The 16,119-nt window shown below is 37.2% G+C and overlaps 1 protein-coding gene across 2 annotated transcripts; it reads left to right on the plus strand.

Annotated features, from left to right (window-relative positions):
• Positions 1–428: 428 nt before the first annotated feature.
• LOC140805014 (SAC3 family protein A) lies at positions 429–15,738 on the plus strand. 2 transcript variants are annotated; one of them, XM_073161192.1, is made up of 13 exons: positions 432–817; positions 2,206–3,159; positions 4,294–4,740; positions 5,382–5,483; positions 7,071–7,168; positions 7,255–7,417; positions 7,952–8,470; positions 8,576–8,716; positions 8,840–8,899; positions 12,792–12,922; positions 13,610–13,743; positions 13,826–14,061; positions 15,272–15,738. In XM_073161192.1, the coding sequence occupies exons 1-13, from the start codon at positions 761–763 to the stop codon at positions 15,371–15,373; spliced, it is 3,144 nt and encodes a 1,047-aa protein (XP_073017293.1). In that variant the 5' UTR covers positions 432–760; the 3' UTR covers positions 15,374–15,738. The 2 variants fall into 2 exon arrangements, 1 of the variants encoding a protein (XP_073017293.1); XR_012112253.1 differs by lacking the exons at positions 13,826–14,061; positions 15,272–15,738 and having other exon boundaries at positions 429–817; positions 8,860–8,899; positions 13,610–13,685.
• The last annotated feature ends 381 nt before the right edge of the window (positions 15,739–16,119 follow it).

Raw genomic sequence — 16,119 nt, forward strand, 5'->3', positions numbered from 1 at the left:
CCAAATATTTTCATTTGGTTTCTCGAATTATACACACACGGAATACAAGATCAGATACTCTGGATGTTACCATATATTGAGAAAGAAAGATTTTCAATTTTTTCGTTTGTTTTTGTTCTCAGTTTTGAGCTTGTCACACGGTAAACACAATATATATTTTGTTTTTTTAACTTAGATTAACTGTTTATTTATGAGTAGGTTTTTTGTGAAACGGTCTTACGAATCTTATCGGTGAGACGGTCAATCCTATCGATATTCACAATAAAAAATAATACTTTTAACATAAATAATTCAAAATAAGAGAACTGTCTCATAAAATATAACATTTGAAACTGTCTTACAAAAATTTTTAACTTTATTTATTTTAAAAAAACCGGATGATATACCCTGCTTATAGGTTTTTTTTTTCTAAAGTATATTAATCAGTCTCGATTTTCCCATAATCCAATCTACATCTATCAAAATAATTCATCCCTTAATCAGGAATAAAGTCGTGGCTGGATTTCGTGTTACTACTCTTCTATTCGTGCTTGTATTAGGGGTTTCTGATCTGTGAGAAAGTCGGTTCTAATGCGAGATAGATTGTGTCCGCAATTCAGTTTTCAAGCTGGCGTTTTGTTTTGCAGGATTAGTTAGGGCTTGTAATGCATAATTTGTCTTTAAAATTGGGTTGGAGGATTTCGGAATTGTATTTTTTACTGAAAAATATTGGCAGGCTTATCTTTTGAAGGCGCTTGATTGAAATTTTGAGGAGGAGACGATGAATCAAGGAGAAAGCACGGAAACTGTTACCACACTGGACCGCAGTCCTATCGAGGTAATAAATCACTCTTATCTGTTGCTCGTTGAAAAACGAACTTATTTTCGTTTACGAACTTTGTTAAAGAAGGTGTTTGTTGCCAATTGTTTTCTATGTTTTCAAGATGACGTTTCCGACTTGTTTTAGTGCATAGCTGGTTTTACCACGTTTGGTAATTACGTAGCACGTGGTATTGGAAGTTAAGCAAGACATGAATAAGCTAAAATGTATTGGAGAGGCTTGTAAGCATTTCACTCAATCAGGAGTTGATTCACTAATGGTTATGTATATGATTTCTTAGTTCCAGGCACTGATCATCTTTGTTCATTTTTATGACCATCCATTTTGGCTTACATATTTTGATCCCTCTAAGCGCAAACTGCTGCAGGCCATGTTCTTGATTTACTAGTTGACAATTAAGAAAATATAAATTTTCCTCGGCTTCTTTTAAGAGTTATCATTGTTTATTACGAATTTCTTAGTGTACAAAGCTGAATAAATTATTTGAGGTTCGACTAAAAAGGTTTTAGCTCTTGTCTTGGATAGCTTTTCGGTCTGTTGCATCGTATGCATAGGCAGATCTCAAGGACTGACTGAAACTATGGATGTCAACTTTTAGGTGGGCATACAAATTTGAGCACTATATATATGTTGCATAGTGATAGTATGATTAGCTATAACAGTGTGTATGCGGTTTAAATAAACGTAGATGATATCGAGCTTATTCAAGGTCAAGACCATCATATTAAAAGGCTTCTATTTGTGCTTCGTTCCAATTGTTCCAGAGAAAATATGAAACTAGCATGCACTCTGGTATTTGAGTCTTTGCAGATTTCTAAAACTTATATGAGAGCAAAACTATGTGCCAATCTCTCGGCTCATTTGTTAGTTCCACCACACCTATAGTACCATTTTGGACTGAAATTTTTTGTTGTGTAACTTAAATTTCTTCTGGTCATTGAAGAATGTAGTCAGATTTTTATACGGATTTTTAAATACGAGCAAAGTACAAGCAGACACATAGATTTTCTCGGTTATGCCGAGCACTACGTATTGATATAGCTGGATTTTTATCACTGGTTGACTTATTGATTAGTGGTTTAAAAAACTGATTATTTGATGTCAATCATATAGAGATGTACAAGTACAACAATACTTGTACTTATATGCCTTCATGGTTCGTGATCTTATATTCTGTGAGACGGCTGGTATAGATTACTATCATTTACACATGTAACTGATGTAAGTTACGTGAAAATTATTCTCTCGAGTAGGTCTTAAATCTTCTGGTATATTTCCTTTCAAACCTGCTTGACCTTTACACAATAAGTCGATATGTTATGATTGGGATAAGTTCACTAATTTGTGGTTCCCTAAATTTTTTAATTTTTCTCTTCATGTATCAGAAACATCAAACTGTTGATCCACATCAATCTCATACATCATACTACTCTCCAAATTGTGCCACGGTGTCATGGAGCATGCCAGAGAATCATAGCTTGAAGGAGAATGGAATTGTGACTGATTCCAATTACATTCATAGTCAGCAAATGGAGGTAACCTTGAGAAATGTTCAAGATGGGATGAATGAAGCATCTGGTGCCTCCACGTCAAATTCAGGAGCCACAATCACGACACAAGGTTATAGTGGGTATGGTGCATATCGAAACACTGATTCCTACGGGTATAACAGCACAGGATATGCAGCCTACTATAATGGCTACCAACAGCAACCAAACCAGTACCAACAACAATCCAATCAGTATCAACAGCAATCCAGTCAATATCAACAGCAATACAGCCAGTATCAGCAACCATCTAATCAATATCAACAACAATCAAATCAATCTTACACACAAAATGTAGGGGCATACCAAAACACAGGTGCTCAATATGAGCCTCTTTCCTCATTTCAAAATACTGGGTCTTATGCTGGGCCTGCAAGTTACTCTAGCACTTACTATAATCCTGGTGATTATCAGACATCTGGAAGTTACACAAGTGGCACCTACGCTAGTCAGACAAACCCGTGGCAAAATCAGCCCTATGCAGCTTACAATTCTCATCCGTATCCAAATTACACTCCAGACTCAAATTCATCCTATAGTTCTACTCCTAGTGTAACAACAAATCATTATCAGCAGCACTATAAGCAATGGGAGGACTATTACAGGCAATCTCAAATGGAAGTCAGCTGTGCTCCTGGAACTGAGAAGCTATCTATCTCTAGTGCGTCTAGTCTGAGTTCTTCCATGCCTAATGCAAACAGTGGGTACACACCTTCAAACAACCAGATGCCTGTAGCATATACCCCTTCTCGGAGGCCTGAATCTGGTTCATCTGAATTGACTTCTGTGCAGGTTTGGTAGTCGTTACCATTAATTTATGCTGAAAAGTTTGTGTCTTATTACCCATGCACCGACGTTCCCTCGAGCCTTTGCCTGGGTTTCATTTATGCCCTTATTTTATTTCACATTCCTCTTTTTATTCTTATTATGTATTTGATGCTTAAACAATTTTGGGCAATGGAATAATTATTTGCATTGCTCTTTCTGTTTCTTAGAGATCGAATAAAACAATGTTGCTGATGTAGGAGCAGGTACTTTTGGATTGTTAAATTTGGACAAGTTTAAGTTTATGTTTTGGAACAAATAGCATAGAGATGGAGTTGGGCTTGAGCATGATGTTACAAAACTCTAATTTTTCTAAAGATACGTACCTGGACATTTAGAAGAATTTGTTGAGAGACAAAAAATAAGCTTATAACAATGAATACATGTTTCTCTTGGCTATCTGAATCCTTTTGTCCTAAATAAACTCTTCACTTGTTGTTTTATAATTGTAGGGATTTATTATTTGCCGTACTGTTTTCGTCGGTTCTTTCAACATTAATGTTTCATATCGATCTCCTATTTATCATTATGTCTTGATATACATAGCTCTTAATTATATTTTTGTGAGAAAATTAGTTTGATAGAATCCTGAATTATACTTCTGGTGATATCTGGAAAGTGGATGTATCTAACAGTGGACAGAGGAGCACTCGAACAATCCTGCAATCCATGTATGTTAGGCTTGTATCATTGTTAGCAATATATTCATGTGTTAATCTACTCTCTGTCTACTATAGTCTGCCCTGTATAGGTTCTTGAAAAGCCAACCATCTTTTCAAGTACCAGTACTTGAGGAATCATTTGTTCATAATAACTCTCAACCTCTACTTTTGAGTTTCAAGCTTTGCCTAAGATTTCGTCTTATAACCGACAAACTAAATTTTCGTCTTATAACCTACAAACTAAATTTCCGTTCTAACCTACAAACTTTTGAGTTTCAAGCTTTGCCTGAGTTCCTTGAATGATTATGGATTTATTTCTCTTATATGGGCAGATGGGAGGGGGGACTAGCTCATAGCTCTTAAAGCTTGACTCACTTAGAGGTAGCTGTTCTTGAGCATGAATTGTCTATCTCATTAACGTGTTTTTTGTTGTTGTTAGCCTGTCACAGCAAGTGGTGGTCATACAGAGAGTTACAGGAAACATGGGGATTTGATTATTCAAAATGACCCACGTAATTCATTTCAACTGCAAGTTCCAAATACATTGGGTATAGTGCCCACATATGAAAGTTTTCAAAATAAACAAAACTCTACATTTTCTCAAGATGCTACCACACAGTATCCATCTTACGAAGTTTCTCAGAGTCACCATGTATCCTCTCAACCTGTTTCACAACCTCTCGAATCATTAGATGCGCGAAGAGTAAACAAAATGCAAATTCCAAATAATCCAAGAATTGCTTCAAATTTGCCTTCTAGTGTACCAAAAGCTGACAAGGATAACTCTACAATCAGCGCAGCTGCAAAACCAGCATATATTGGTGTTTCAGTGCAAAAGCCCAATGAAAAAGTTTTGACTCATGATGCTGCTGATTCCATGCTCAAGGTTTGGCTGTCTTGTTATGTTCTTCTGCCCTATTTTGTTCAGCTTGTTTGAAATATGTCAGAAATAAAGATTGTTAAATAAATACCATGCTACCATGGTATCTTCATTTTGTAAATTATGGTATCTTTATTTTGTAAATTATCTCTGTAGATGGTACCTATTTGTAATGTTGGTCGAATTTATTGCTTCCATATCTAGAGCTTTCACCTGCTTCAACTTAATGAAAAGGTTCTCGTTACGAAGTATGTTTGATTTGACCAGTTTGTATCTGGTTCTTTAGTGCATGTCATGAAGATATCCATAAACCCTAAGAGCATGTGCTCAGAGTCTCGATTAAAATTCTAAATCCAGCCTACCATTATTGCCCCGACTACGAATGAATGGAATTAACGAACACAATCATCAATCTTGCCTAGTTTATCATACTGAGTTCTGGTGTGTTTCTTAATCTATTTGTGTGTGTATATAGACACACACACACATGTTATTTTATTTGGATGTGCCAAAGTGCTAAAATTTATGCAGGGTTTTCAATGAAAATATGGAAAACAATCTTTGTCATTGCAGTCAAATGGTAATAAAGAAAATGGAGGATACATGTTTGTGAACCCTAACTTTAGTCATTGTCTTTACTGTGGCAGCCTGGCATGTTTCCCAAGTCATTACGTGGATATGTTGAAAGGGCATTGGCTCGCTGCAAAGATGATAGGCAGCTTGCGGCTTGCCAAGTTCTTATGAAGGAGGTATAGCCTTTGGATTAAATCTTGCATATGCAATCGTTGTAAGAACAGAGTAGACGCTAATTTTCAATGATTAATATAAGAAATCTAATATCTCGGATTTCTTTTATCATGTGAAAGAACCGGTGGCAGTTTTTGAATTCCTGTTCTTTGTGCTGAACACATTTCAAGGCTGAATATAGTCTCTTAATCTCTTGTGCATTGACTATTGCAAAATCAACTTCGTATATTTTTCCAAGTTTACGAATAAGTAAAGATGCGACTGTCCAATGATTTGCTGTTGCATGTCATAGCTTGCCTCTTTCATTGGTAATCGAAATTTTGAAATGCCTTTGTTTTTCTTGAAATTCTTTCATTTGAAGTGATAGCTTAGTGATAAAAAATTCTTTATGCGGCCTTTCTTTTGTTTTCTTAAACACACTACAACAACACACACTCATATTCTACTAAATCTACATGTATGTATATGTGTGTGTGTATGTGTGTGCTGACATATCTCTATCCTTTATTTATTTTCTGTCTGTTTACTCTATGACATATTGGCATATGCCATCATCATTATACACATTCCCGCTAGTTGCAGCTTGCGAGGATATTAGTTCTCTAAACTAAGGCATTTTATTTGATATCATTTTTTAAACCAAGATCTAAGATATCCTCCTTAATCACGTTTATCTAAGTTTTCAATCGCCTACCCCCTTCTACTCATTCCATTAACCTGTCAATCTAAGGTATTTCAGATTGAGCTGTGCTTGTCTTCTCTACACATGACCAAATCATGTTAGAATTCTCGTCCTGATCTTATCTATGGGGGTTACACCTAAATAACTCATAATCCTTTCATTTCTAATTCTGTCCTTACGCATTTTGCTACACATTCATCTTAACATACGCATTTGTACAGCCGCCATCTTATGCATATGTAGTACTGTAGTGGCCCAACACTCCGAGCCATAAAACATAGATGGTCGAAAATAGTTTTATAACATTTTCCTTTTAATCTTGTAGGTATCCTTCTATCGCATAAGACTCCTGATGTTCATCCACCCTAATCATATGGTCTATGTACTATCTAATGTCTCAATTCTTTTGGATAATAGATTCTAAATAGTGAAAATCTTCACACTCTGGGACTTCTCGACCATTAATCTCAGTCGGGTTACCAATTCATATAGATTCAAGAACAAAGTTGTAAGCTAAATATTTCGTTTTTTGAGCGATTAATTCTAAAACCTTTAGTCTCAAGAGCTTTAAGCCATCTATTTAATACACTTTATATTTATACTAACGATCGGAGTTTCTCAATTATCTTAAATACTTTTTTTTGTCTTGGCCATCATTTTTCCATCCATGATGGTGTTTACTCAGCAAGTTTAAAATGTTTTGACATTTGGCCAACTCTGTTACATGGTTGCTTGGACATGCTATATGTTAGAAGTTTTTATGGTTAACCTTTTTTTCCCTTTTTTCCCGGTTGCTTTAAAAGTTGAATGTCGGCAAATAATAACAATGATTGGTTAGGAAAACCTACTTCTATTTTTTCTGAAATTCCAAATATTTTAGATTGTTTCTTAATCAATTATCTTTCAGCTTATAACAAAGGCAACTGCTGATGGTACACTATATGCAAAAGATTGGGATACTGAGCCTGTTCTTCCCCTTCCCAACGCTGGAACAGTTAACAAGGAGTATGTTTCTTCTGTCTTATTCTGTTATGCACAGATCCATTAATTCAGATTAGGGGCCAATAAATTATGCAATATTTATTCTGCAGGGATGTACAATTTCCAATCCTTAACTCTGTAATGCCAGGGAGCAAAAAAAGTCCTACTCGGCGAGGCAAAAGTAGGTGGGAGCCTATTCTGGATGTGAATACGGCTGAAACCTCTGCCAATCGGTCTGACAAAACTCCAAAATATGGTGGTTGGAACAAACAGGTATTACTTTTTTCCATGAATAATTTTAGTTCTTGGTCACCTTCGAACGTTATTATCAATTGAAGAGAATTGGGATTGGAGGTTCTTTTGGGTCCACTCTGGTTTGTTATGTGTATGTTTGATAATGGTCACACTTTCTGGTTTTGCCACTAAACATTCTGCTTCGCTGGTAGAATAATGGCTTCAAATCTTTTTATTAGTTCAATGGTTTTTACGATAGTTCATATGTCTTTTGTTATTTTGTACAATGGGTTATAAATTCACATGTGACATTGTGTTTGATACATACTAAATTATAATCTGCTCATGGTTATGTGATTGTTCACTTATTAATATTAGAGTAAACCTCTTAATATTGTCATTGTGAGGAAGGTGGTAGTGCCTTGTGTGATTTTTATTTTCTGGATAATCTTTAGATTTGATAAAAAAGCTTCATTTCATCTATAGCTTGATGAAGAAAAATTCAGTTACTTTTTCATGAGATGTTGATAATGTTTTGTTGATCAAACTGATCAGTCATCTGTCTGGTTGCAGTTTGCAGATAGGAAAATAGAGAATAAGGAGGATAATCTTGGCAATCAGTTCTCTTCTGCAGATCCAAAAGCTTTTAGTAAGAATCTCACAAGACCAGCGAAGAGGCAGCGTCTTGGTGATGTCCTGAAGAGGCACCGTCTTGGTGATGTCCTGAATGCTGTGGACGATGTGGATGATTCCAGCGACAGTGACGTGGGACAGAGTTTAACAAAGTACTCTGCTGCTGCTGTTGCACTTGCGGATTCATCGGAAGAGAAGAAGAGACGAGAAAACCGTTCAAAACGTTTTGAAAAGAAACATGGGAATCGCGCAAAAGATATTAACTCCAAAGCAAACAATGTGGGATCTGGAAATTTGTATGCAAGGCGTGCTAGTGCTATAATACTTAATAGAAATATCGAGGAAAGTGGGAGCAGGGCTGTTGAAGATATTGATTGGGATTCTCTTACGGTCAAAGGAACCTGTCAGGAAATTGAGAAACGCTATCTGCGTCTTACTTCTGCTCCTGATCCAGCTACGGTATATTCACATGCTTCTTCATTTTGTAATTTCATGGGAATCTATGTTATTGCTGGATGATTTACGTGTCACTAGAATTATCGTAAGACATACATTACTTTGCAGGTGAGACCTGAAGAAGTGCTGGAAAAAGCTTTACTTATGGTTCAAAATTCTCAGAAAAATTACTTGTACAAATGTGATCAGTTAAAATCTATACGTCAAGATCTTACTGTGCAACGTATACGCAATGAGCTTACAGTTAAGGTATTTATACAATGATATTATTACGTTTTAAAATGTTGGTTATCTCATGTATAATTCTGATTTTACTGTAGAAATTTTGGCAATTACTGTCATCTAGTGCTATGATTGCTCTAATGATTCTAGGTCTATGAAATGCATGCTAGATTGTCGATGGAAGTTGGGGACTTGCCAGAGTATAATCAGGTTTGTTCTTTCAATTCTCACGGACTACTTATATTTTTTTTCGAAACAGACTTCTTTTATTTTTATAGTTTGGTTTTAAGTATATATGGGTGGGACATTTTTCTGACTTTTGACCTATCTCACTGCATTTTTTTTCTTTTTCTGATATACTAAATGGAACGCAAATGCTTTCACATATTGACATTGATTTGAAATATTCACTGGTCATTCTGATGTTTGAATGATGATAATATTCAGTTGTTAAAAGTTTCATAGTTCACAGATCCCTGTATTCCTGGTGAGAGAATATTTTAAATAATGCTCTCTCAATCTACCGACTACCTTTCCTTCGACCACTCCCCTCCTCCGACCAATGTCTTCTGCTCTTAACCATCGCCGACCGCATCCTCATCACTGACACCGGTGCCGACCGTTGGCTGGCGGAACCTATCCGCATTCTCATTTTTTTCGTCCTCATTTTCGGGGTTCTCCAGTTGTTGTGTCTCTTTATATTGTCCGATGGATCAGAATGGTGCTGGTGTATACCCGCACGGCGAGCTTCTTGATTCCTATATTGTTTTCAGCCTAGTCTCTTTCAGGCGAGTATATTTATTCGTCAACGGCTCTGCCATTCGCACTGCCGCAAGAAACCTCTTGTAGTTTGCTCGACGCCAAATCACCGCATCTTCCATCTCGACACGGAGATGAATGCACGGACCAATAGGTGAGCTCTTCCCGTTCCTAGGGATGTTGCCAGGGATGAAGTCATTAACATTGAACACAAAGGGTTCACTCTGAGATTGGGTAATGGGGGCCTCTCCATATGGTGGTCAGAAAGAATGTGGATTTAGACCGAAAAGAGGCAAGCTAGCTCAGCCTAAGGTTCAAGGATTTCATCAACAATTCTTATTCACGCTCAGATTTCTTTAGTTATAGGGGCAGGAACGCGGTCTTCACTATACGGAGTTTCTCAAACAAACGTGGAAGATTCCTAGAGGTGAACACGTTTAGTAAGCTGAGCAGAAGCAGATCACCATTGTGCCTAGCGGCCATAACTCAGGGGGGTGGATAAACATTGTGAATACTTTGGTAAAGGTAATGTCAAGGAATTCTCAGAGGAAAATCCAACAACATATCATTGCTCACGGGCCAAAAGAAACAAGATTTAATACAATAAACTGGGATGTTAGAAATATTGAGATGGAGCTTCGGCATGGATTGCTGAATGTCAAGGAGGGCAGTGGTAGGATAAGGATGGGTAGGAAGTGGAATGAAGCACTCATTGTTACCAAAGAGAGGGTGAACATCTCATGGGAACAGATCCAGACCGCTCTTGGCAACTCTGCTAACAGACGGGTAGAATTATTTCCGTTCCAAGCTTACAAAGCGGTATGGTGGCCATCTAATTCTTCTGAATTCTCATATTATCTAAAGCTGAAGAGAGGATTCTTTGACAATAGGGTGTCTTTGACATTTGAGGAGTGGAGACCCGATATTAATATGGTTGATACGGTAGATAAATGTTGTAACATTTGGGTTAGGATCGTTGGATTACCTTGGAATCTTTGGTCGCCGGATACATTCAAAATCACCGGGGATCAATGCGGGGGCTTGAAGGACATCAGCTCTGATACCTCACTTTTCCGAGACCTTAGGGCAGCTAAGATTAAGATGAAAGGCACCGAATGAGGGTTTATTCAAACTAGAGCGCAGATTCCGTTGAAGGGGAGGACTATAGAGATTCGAATTCAGGTAGAATCATTCGACCTTATAGCTTACGAGCACTATGAAAGGCAGTCATATGCACAGGTCATGGTTAATGGAAAGCGGACCGTGGCGCGGTAGGGTAACTCAAATATGCGCAGAAAACAATTAGAAAATGAGAACCTTACCAGCTGCCTATCGATGGGAAGATCGAATCGGGGGTTATATTAGATCAAGCAAGAAGCACGGCAGAAGGGAGGCTAGGATGTGGATCTGCCAATAAAGGGGGAATGAGGGAAGAAGTGCAGGGGTCTGTGCATGTGAAGGATCAGCGACTAAGTCCAGCAGGAAAGACTCGGCACCTTTATTGGGGGGCCAAGGTTATCAAAATATTGAGGAAAGTTGTCCCAAAAGAAGTCACAAAATTCAGAAGCTCATCCATTCAATCCATGAATAACAAAGCAGCCGATGAGCAAGCTAAGAGGGTGGAGGTTGCACGCATCAACACACTACTGCCTTCTTATGGGAAAATATACAGTCGAAGACACAAGAGAAGCATCATTGAGGACGAGGCTGCCAATCACGAAGGTGGGATAAAAAACTCAGGGCTCTTGAATCAAGACGAAGTTAGTACGCCGGGGGAATTTGATTTGGAAGACAGAGAAGATAGCGTGTTGCCGTGTTCAAAGATTCTCATGATGACTTGCTGGAGGAAGAAACTCGAATCAGCTGACTCATATAGTCAAGTCTCTGACCAATCTGAGGATTCGGTTCATCCTGAAGGAGTGGTAGAGGATATTGAGGGACTGTTTACAACAGCAGACGAACACCCGCCTAATACCAAGTCACCGCAACCTGCAACCTGAAGACGAAAAACCTCTAGTGGGACATGTATTTTTTGACTTTCATTCATCAATTCTTATTAATTCTTTCAAGCTCCATTCTATTCTTCCAGCCTCGTTTTCTGTTATGGGGCTGTCTAGTGGTCTTTTAGGAGAAGGGTCAATGAGTGTAGTTGATAAGCCGAGTTCCGTGGGAGAAATTTCTAAAGGGGCTGGTATGGAGAAGAATCTGTGTCGAAAATGAGTTTCAGGGAAGGAATTCAGATGTCAGCTGTTGGGAAGGGGTTAAGAAATCGATTGGTTTTCTGAGTAGAGAATTACACAGACTGAAGTGGGAGATTAACTACGAGAGAGGTTCGACTTCGAAGGGTCCCAATGAGTTGTTATGAAAATTTGCTCTTGGAATATTAGGGGTGGGGGGCAGCAAGAAGGTGGGAGCTACTTCGAACTCTTATTCGCGAGGAAAACCCAGATATTGTGGCACTTATAGAAACTAAGAAAGAGTTGGTTGACAGAAGGTTCGTTGCAAGTTCGTGGAAGTTCAGATTTGTCGTTTTATCAGTTTACCGTCAACAGGGAGATCTGGAGGTATCTTAATGATGTGGGATCCCGGAGTGGTAGTGGTCACTAATATTTTGATAAGAGAATTTTCGGTGTCGATTGAAATTCGGCGGAATGATAAGATCAAATGGTGGTTCTCAACCGTTTACGGACCAGTCAAACCAAGACTGAGAGAATTATTTTGGGACGAATTAGCAAGTTTGAATTCAATATGTGGGGACAGATGGTGCTTGGGAGGAGATTTTAATGTGGTTAGAAATATGAGGGAAAAGATGAATAGCCTTTCCTATACCACGAGCACGTCATGTTCGACAATCTGATAGGGGAATTGAGATTATATGATCCACTATTATTGAATGTGAAGTACACGCGGTTTAATTTTAGGGTAGATCCAATTTGTTGTCGCTTTGTTATCATTTGATCGTTTATTTTTCATTGATTTCTTTTATGATCTGCGCAACAAAAACTATAGGTAAATTTGACAATATTACTACGGTAATTCTTATCAAGCGAAAATAAAATATAATTATAAAAAAATTTCAAAAAAAAAATCTGAATGTATTATTTTCCATCTTAATTGAGAGGGAGGGACTTACTTGGGAAATTTAGTTTTTGATATGTGGTTATTATGTTGGCTTGGACAACTATTTTCTCAGATTTATCTTTTCTCTTTTTAGGAATTCCTCAAATTTATCTTTCTGTGTGTGATACTTGGTTTTATCGACACATAATTGAACTTGAAAAACAAGTACTACGGCAGTGTGATCACATGATGTTGTGAAGCCTTTTGTCATTTTGTTTTGTAGTGCCAATCACAGCTGAAAACACTATATGCAGAAGGAATTAGGGGATGCGATATGGAATTTGCAGCATATAATTTACTATGTGTAATATTGCACTCAAACAATAACAGGGAGATCCTGTCAGCTATGTCAAGGTTTGTAACAATCTCTAGGTCTGAATATTTTTGGATTGGTTCACCTCTTAGCAATTTCCAAAATACATTACTTGAATCAATTTTCATATCATGATTGATTATGATGAAAATTTGATGTCTCAGTTCACCCCACCTCTGCTTTGTTTTTTACATATAGTCGATTGTGGTCTGATCTCTCTTTAACTACTCTCCATATTCTCTTCGATTTACGAATTCCAAATTCATCTATGAAGCTTTATTATCCGTGGATTGGATCAACCGATTCTTGCATTTGGGAGTGTTAAGTAGCGAACAAGGATTTAAGGTAATAAAAACTTGTCAAAAATAAACAAGAAACTGCACCATCGTGGCTGAATCTGCTCTATATAATCACCAAAAAGAACATGAAAATTAAGAATCCTTAATGCGGATGAAGAGAAAAATTTAGCTCAATTTGTGTATTAATTTGCAAACATGCTCTTCAGTTTGAGTTAACCAAATCATTGAAGAAAATTGGTGGTATTTCTTTAGCATTTTACCTTTAATTCCCTTGTGAAATCATTATTACTTTTATGTGTTAGTTCATAGTTGGCATGCTGGTGAAATCAATTTTTTGGCTTCAGCTGGTTGTGGTTAAATACCTGCACTCTCGGAGTCAGCGCCCTCAATGATTTATAACATCGTTTTTGTATTGAATTTGTTTCCCAGGCTATCAGCTGATGCTAGAAAAGACGTAGCGGTAAAGCATGCACTTTCAGTCCACGCGGCCGTAACATCTGGAAATTATGTAACGTTTTTCAGACTGTATAAGACAGCACCTAACATTAGCACCTTTTTTATGGGTGGGTTATTCACACCGACTTATTATATAGTATTTGAATAATAGCTTAATCTTTTTATACAATAAACAATTTCTTCCTGCAGATCTTTATGTTGAAAAGATGCGGTATGCCGCCGTAAAATGCATGTGTCGATCATACCGTCCTACGGTCCCTATTTCATATATTGCTCAAATTCTAGGATTCATTAATGCATTACCTACAACTGAAGGCAGTGATCACAAGGAAGTGGATGGAGTGGAGGAGTGTGTTGATTGGTTGAAAGCTCATGGTGCATGCCTCACTTCCGATAACTCTGGGGAGGTGTTGCTTGATACGAAGGTAATACTTCTCTTGTATTTTCTTCAATATTTTACTGTGATTTGATGGCCGGAGGGAAAAAAGAGTTGGAATTGTTGTTCAAAGAGCTCATTTAGTGGGTTATTCAGATGGGGAAGAGTATGCATTATTTGTGGTTGGCCCAAATAACTGAACAATTGAAGAAGCTCTTCTTTTTTCTTTATCATGTTTCCAAAAATTGTGAAAACATTAAAAAATTCCATCCATGACGTGCATATGACATTTTATTGTAAATTTTAACGAGTCGTGTTCCTATGTCCTTTTCGTTTTCCTGGAATGGCAATTTTTGTGTCTCATAGTTGAAATTTAGAGGTGGCGATGGATAGCAACTGACATATGCATTACATCTATTAGGAGTTCTTCCCAATTCCTTGCGGTCTGCCACCTTTTTCATAAAATGCTTCATTATAAATTCAGCCGGATTGTTTTGTCTTTCCTCATCTGTGAAGGCTTCTAGCCTCGTCAATTTATATTTGGCTAAGAAATCTTAAATATGAGTGTTGCGCAATTGTTGCTTATGTTTTATAAACAAACTATACGTTTTCACCTTTCCTTTCACAGAAACCCAATTTTCATTGCTTGAACTTTTGTTAAGATTGCTTCTCGAGTTTTAAGGGTATCAAGTAGTACTGTATGGTGACATCCCTGAATCGGACCTCTCTTTTCCTGTCTACCTATGAGTCTGCTAACTAGCGCGTCCTTGACTTTTTTTTCTTGCCGCCAATGCCCGCTTCTTCTCAAATAACATGGAGGTTCTACTAAAATGCCAACCAGCGTCTTTAGATCAGTTGAAGGTTCATTGTGCAAAAGTTATTGGGACACCTTTTTTGCATAACAAATAGCGTGACAACAGCCTATATCAAACCAACATATGATTAGTGGAAATGTGGAATTGTTCTGTAACTTTTGAAACTGTCCCACAAATGAGTGCAAGAAAACACGGAATGGCAGAGAGAGCGTGCATATGTGCAAAAGCAGCAAAACGGAATTGATTTTATCCGTTGACGAGCAACTATACTGAATCGAACATTACTTTTTATATTCTCCATATAATATAATCTGATCTAATCAAATCAAAAGAGCTCTAACATGTCTTCTGAGTTTGACCGACTTTAGCCATAATAGCTAACATGGCAGTGATATATTCTTTTAATTGGTTCTCTGATAAGTCCCATGGTTTTTGTACCTGCAGGTTTCTGTATCAAGTCTTTATATGCCAGAACCCGAGGACGCTGTAGCTCATGGAGATGCTAGTCTTGCCGTTAATGATTTTCTAACTCGGAGTTTAGCTTAGAGTGACAAATCCTAAATGCCACAGAGGACTTCCGGAAAAGGTGACATTCCCTTGTGATGCCTACGATCGCTCCGATACTCATGAAATGGGGAATTAAAAAAACGTCGAGAAACACAATTGCACGATAAATTCCTTATGCATACGATGCAAGACTGCAAGCCTTGTGCGGTTAACATTTTGAATCTGGTCGACCTCTATGTATTTCCAAAATTATTTTGATTATATCATAAAATACAATTTCGTGTAATGTATGAAAACAACTATATGATAAAAGAGAAAATATAGGCTCTTGTTTGTAATTCTGGGTTTAAATTGTAGTGTTTGCCTTGAGAAGTAATTGAAAATCAAACAACTGATTTCGAGTATGTTTATCCTTGGGTTCATCGTTCGAATGGATTTTGTGCTACCTTTTGACCATTTGTAACCAATTTTAAGCCATTTATTTCATATTTAGTTCACTTTAATCATCCCACAATGTTTAGTACCTTTATTTATGTATTTCTTTCCAGTTTCTATCAATAGAATGTTTATCTATCACAATACACAAATCGTCTGTTCATACTATTTCTGATGTGCATATTTTATGACAAAATAATGCTCCAGTTTTGTGATCGAGTGTAGGAACATTTAAATAGTATATGTATGTAGAGAGGGTTTATATTTAATCTTTTTACAACAAGCACGAGATCATCGCTTTTAATCATATCATAAATACAAATTTAAATTTTCAACTCAAATAATTCTTC

Source organism: Primulina eburnea, chromosome 11, assembly GCF_022965805.1.
Source record: "Primulina eburnea isolate SZY01 chromosome 11, ASM2296580v1, whole genome shotgun sequence".
Classification (NCBI taxonomy): Eukaryota; Viridiplantae; Streptophyta; class Magnoliopsida; order Lamiales; family Gesneriaceae; genus Primulina; species Primulina eburnea.

What these genes read in the sequence shown, in the direction of transcription:
- LOC140805014 (XM_073161192.1), top strand. Translation starts at nt 761, where the DNA reads ATGAATCAAGGAGAAAGCACGGAAACTGTTACCACACTGGACCGCAGT. An exon ending in CTGCTCCTGATCCAGCTACG is followed by an intron (nt 8,471 to 8,575) that starts GTATATTCACAT and finishes ATTACTTTGCAG; the next exon opens with GTGAGACCTGAAGAAGTGCT. An exon ending in CATTAGCACCTTTTTTATGG is followed by an intron (nt 13,744 to 13,825) that starts GTGGGTTATTCA and finishes TTCTTCCTGCAG; the next exon opens with ATCTTTATGTTGAAAAGATG.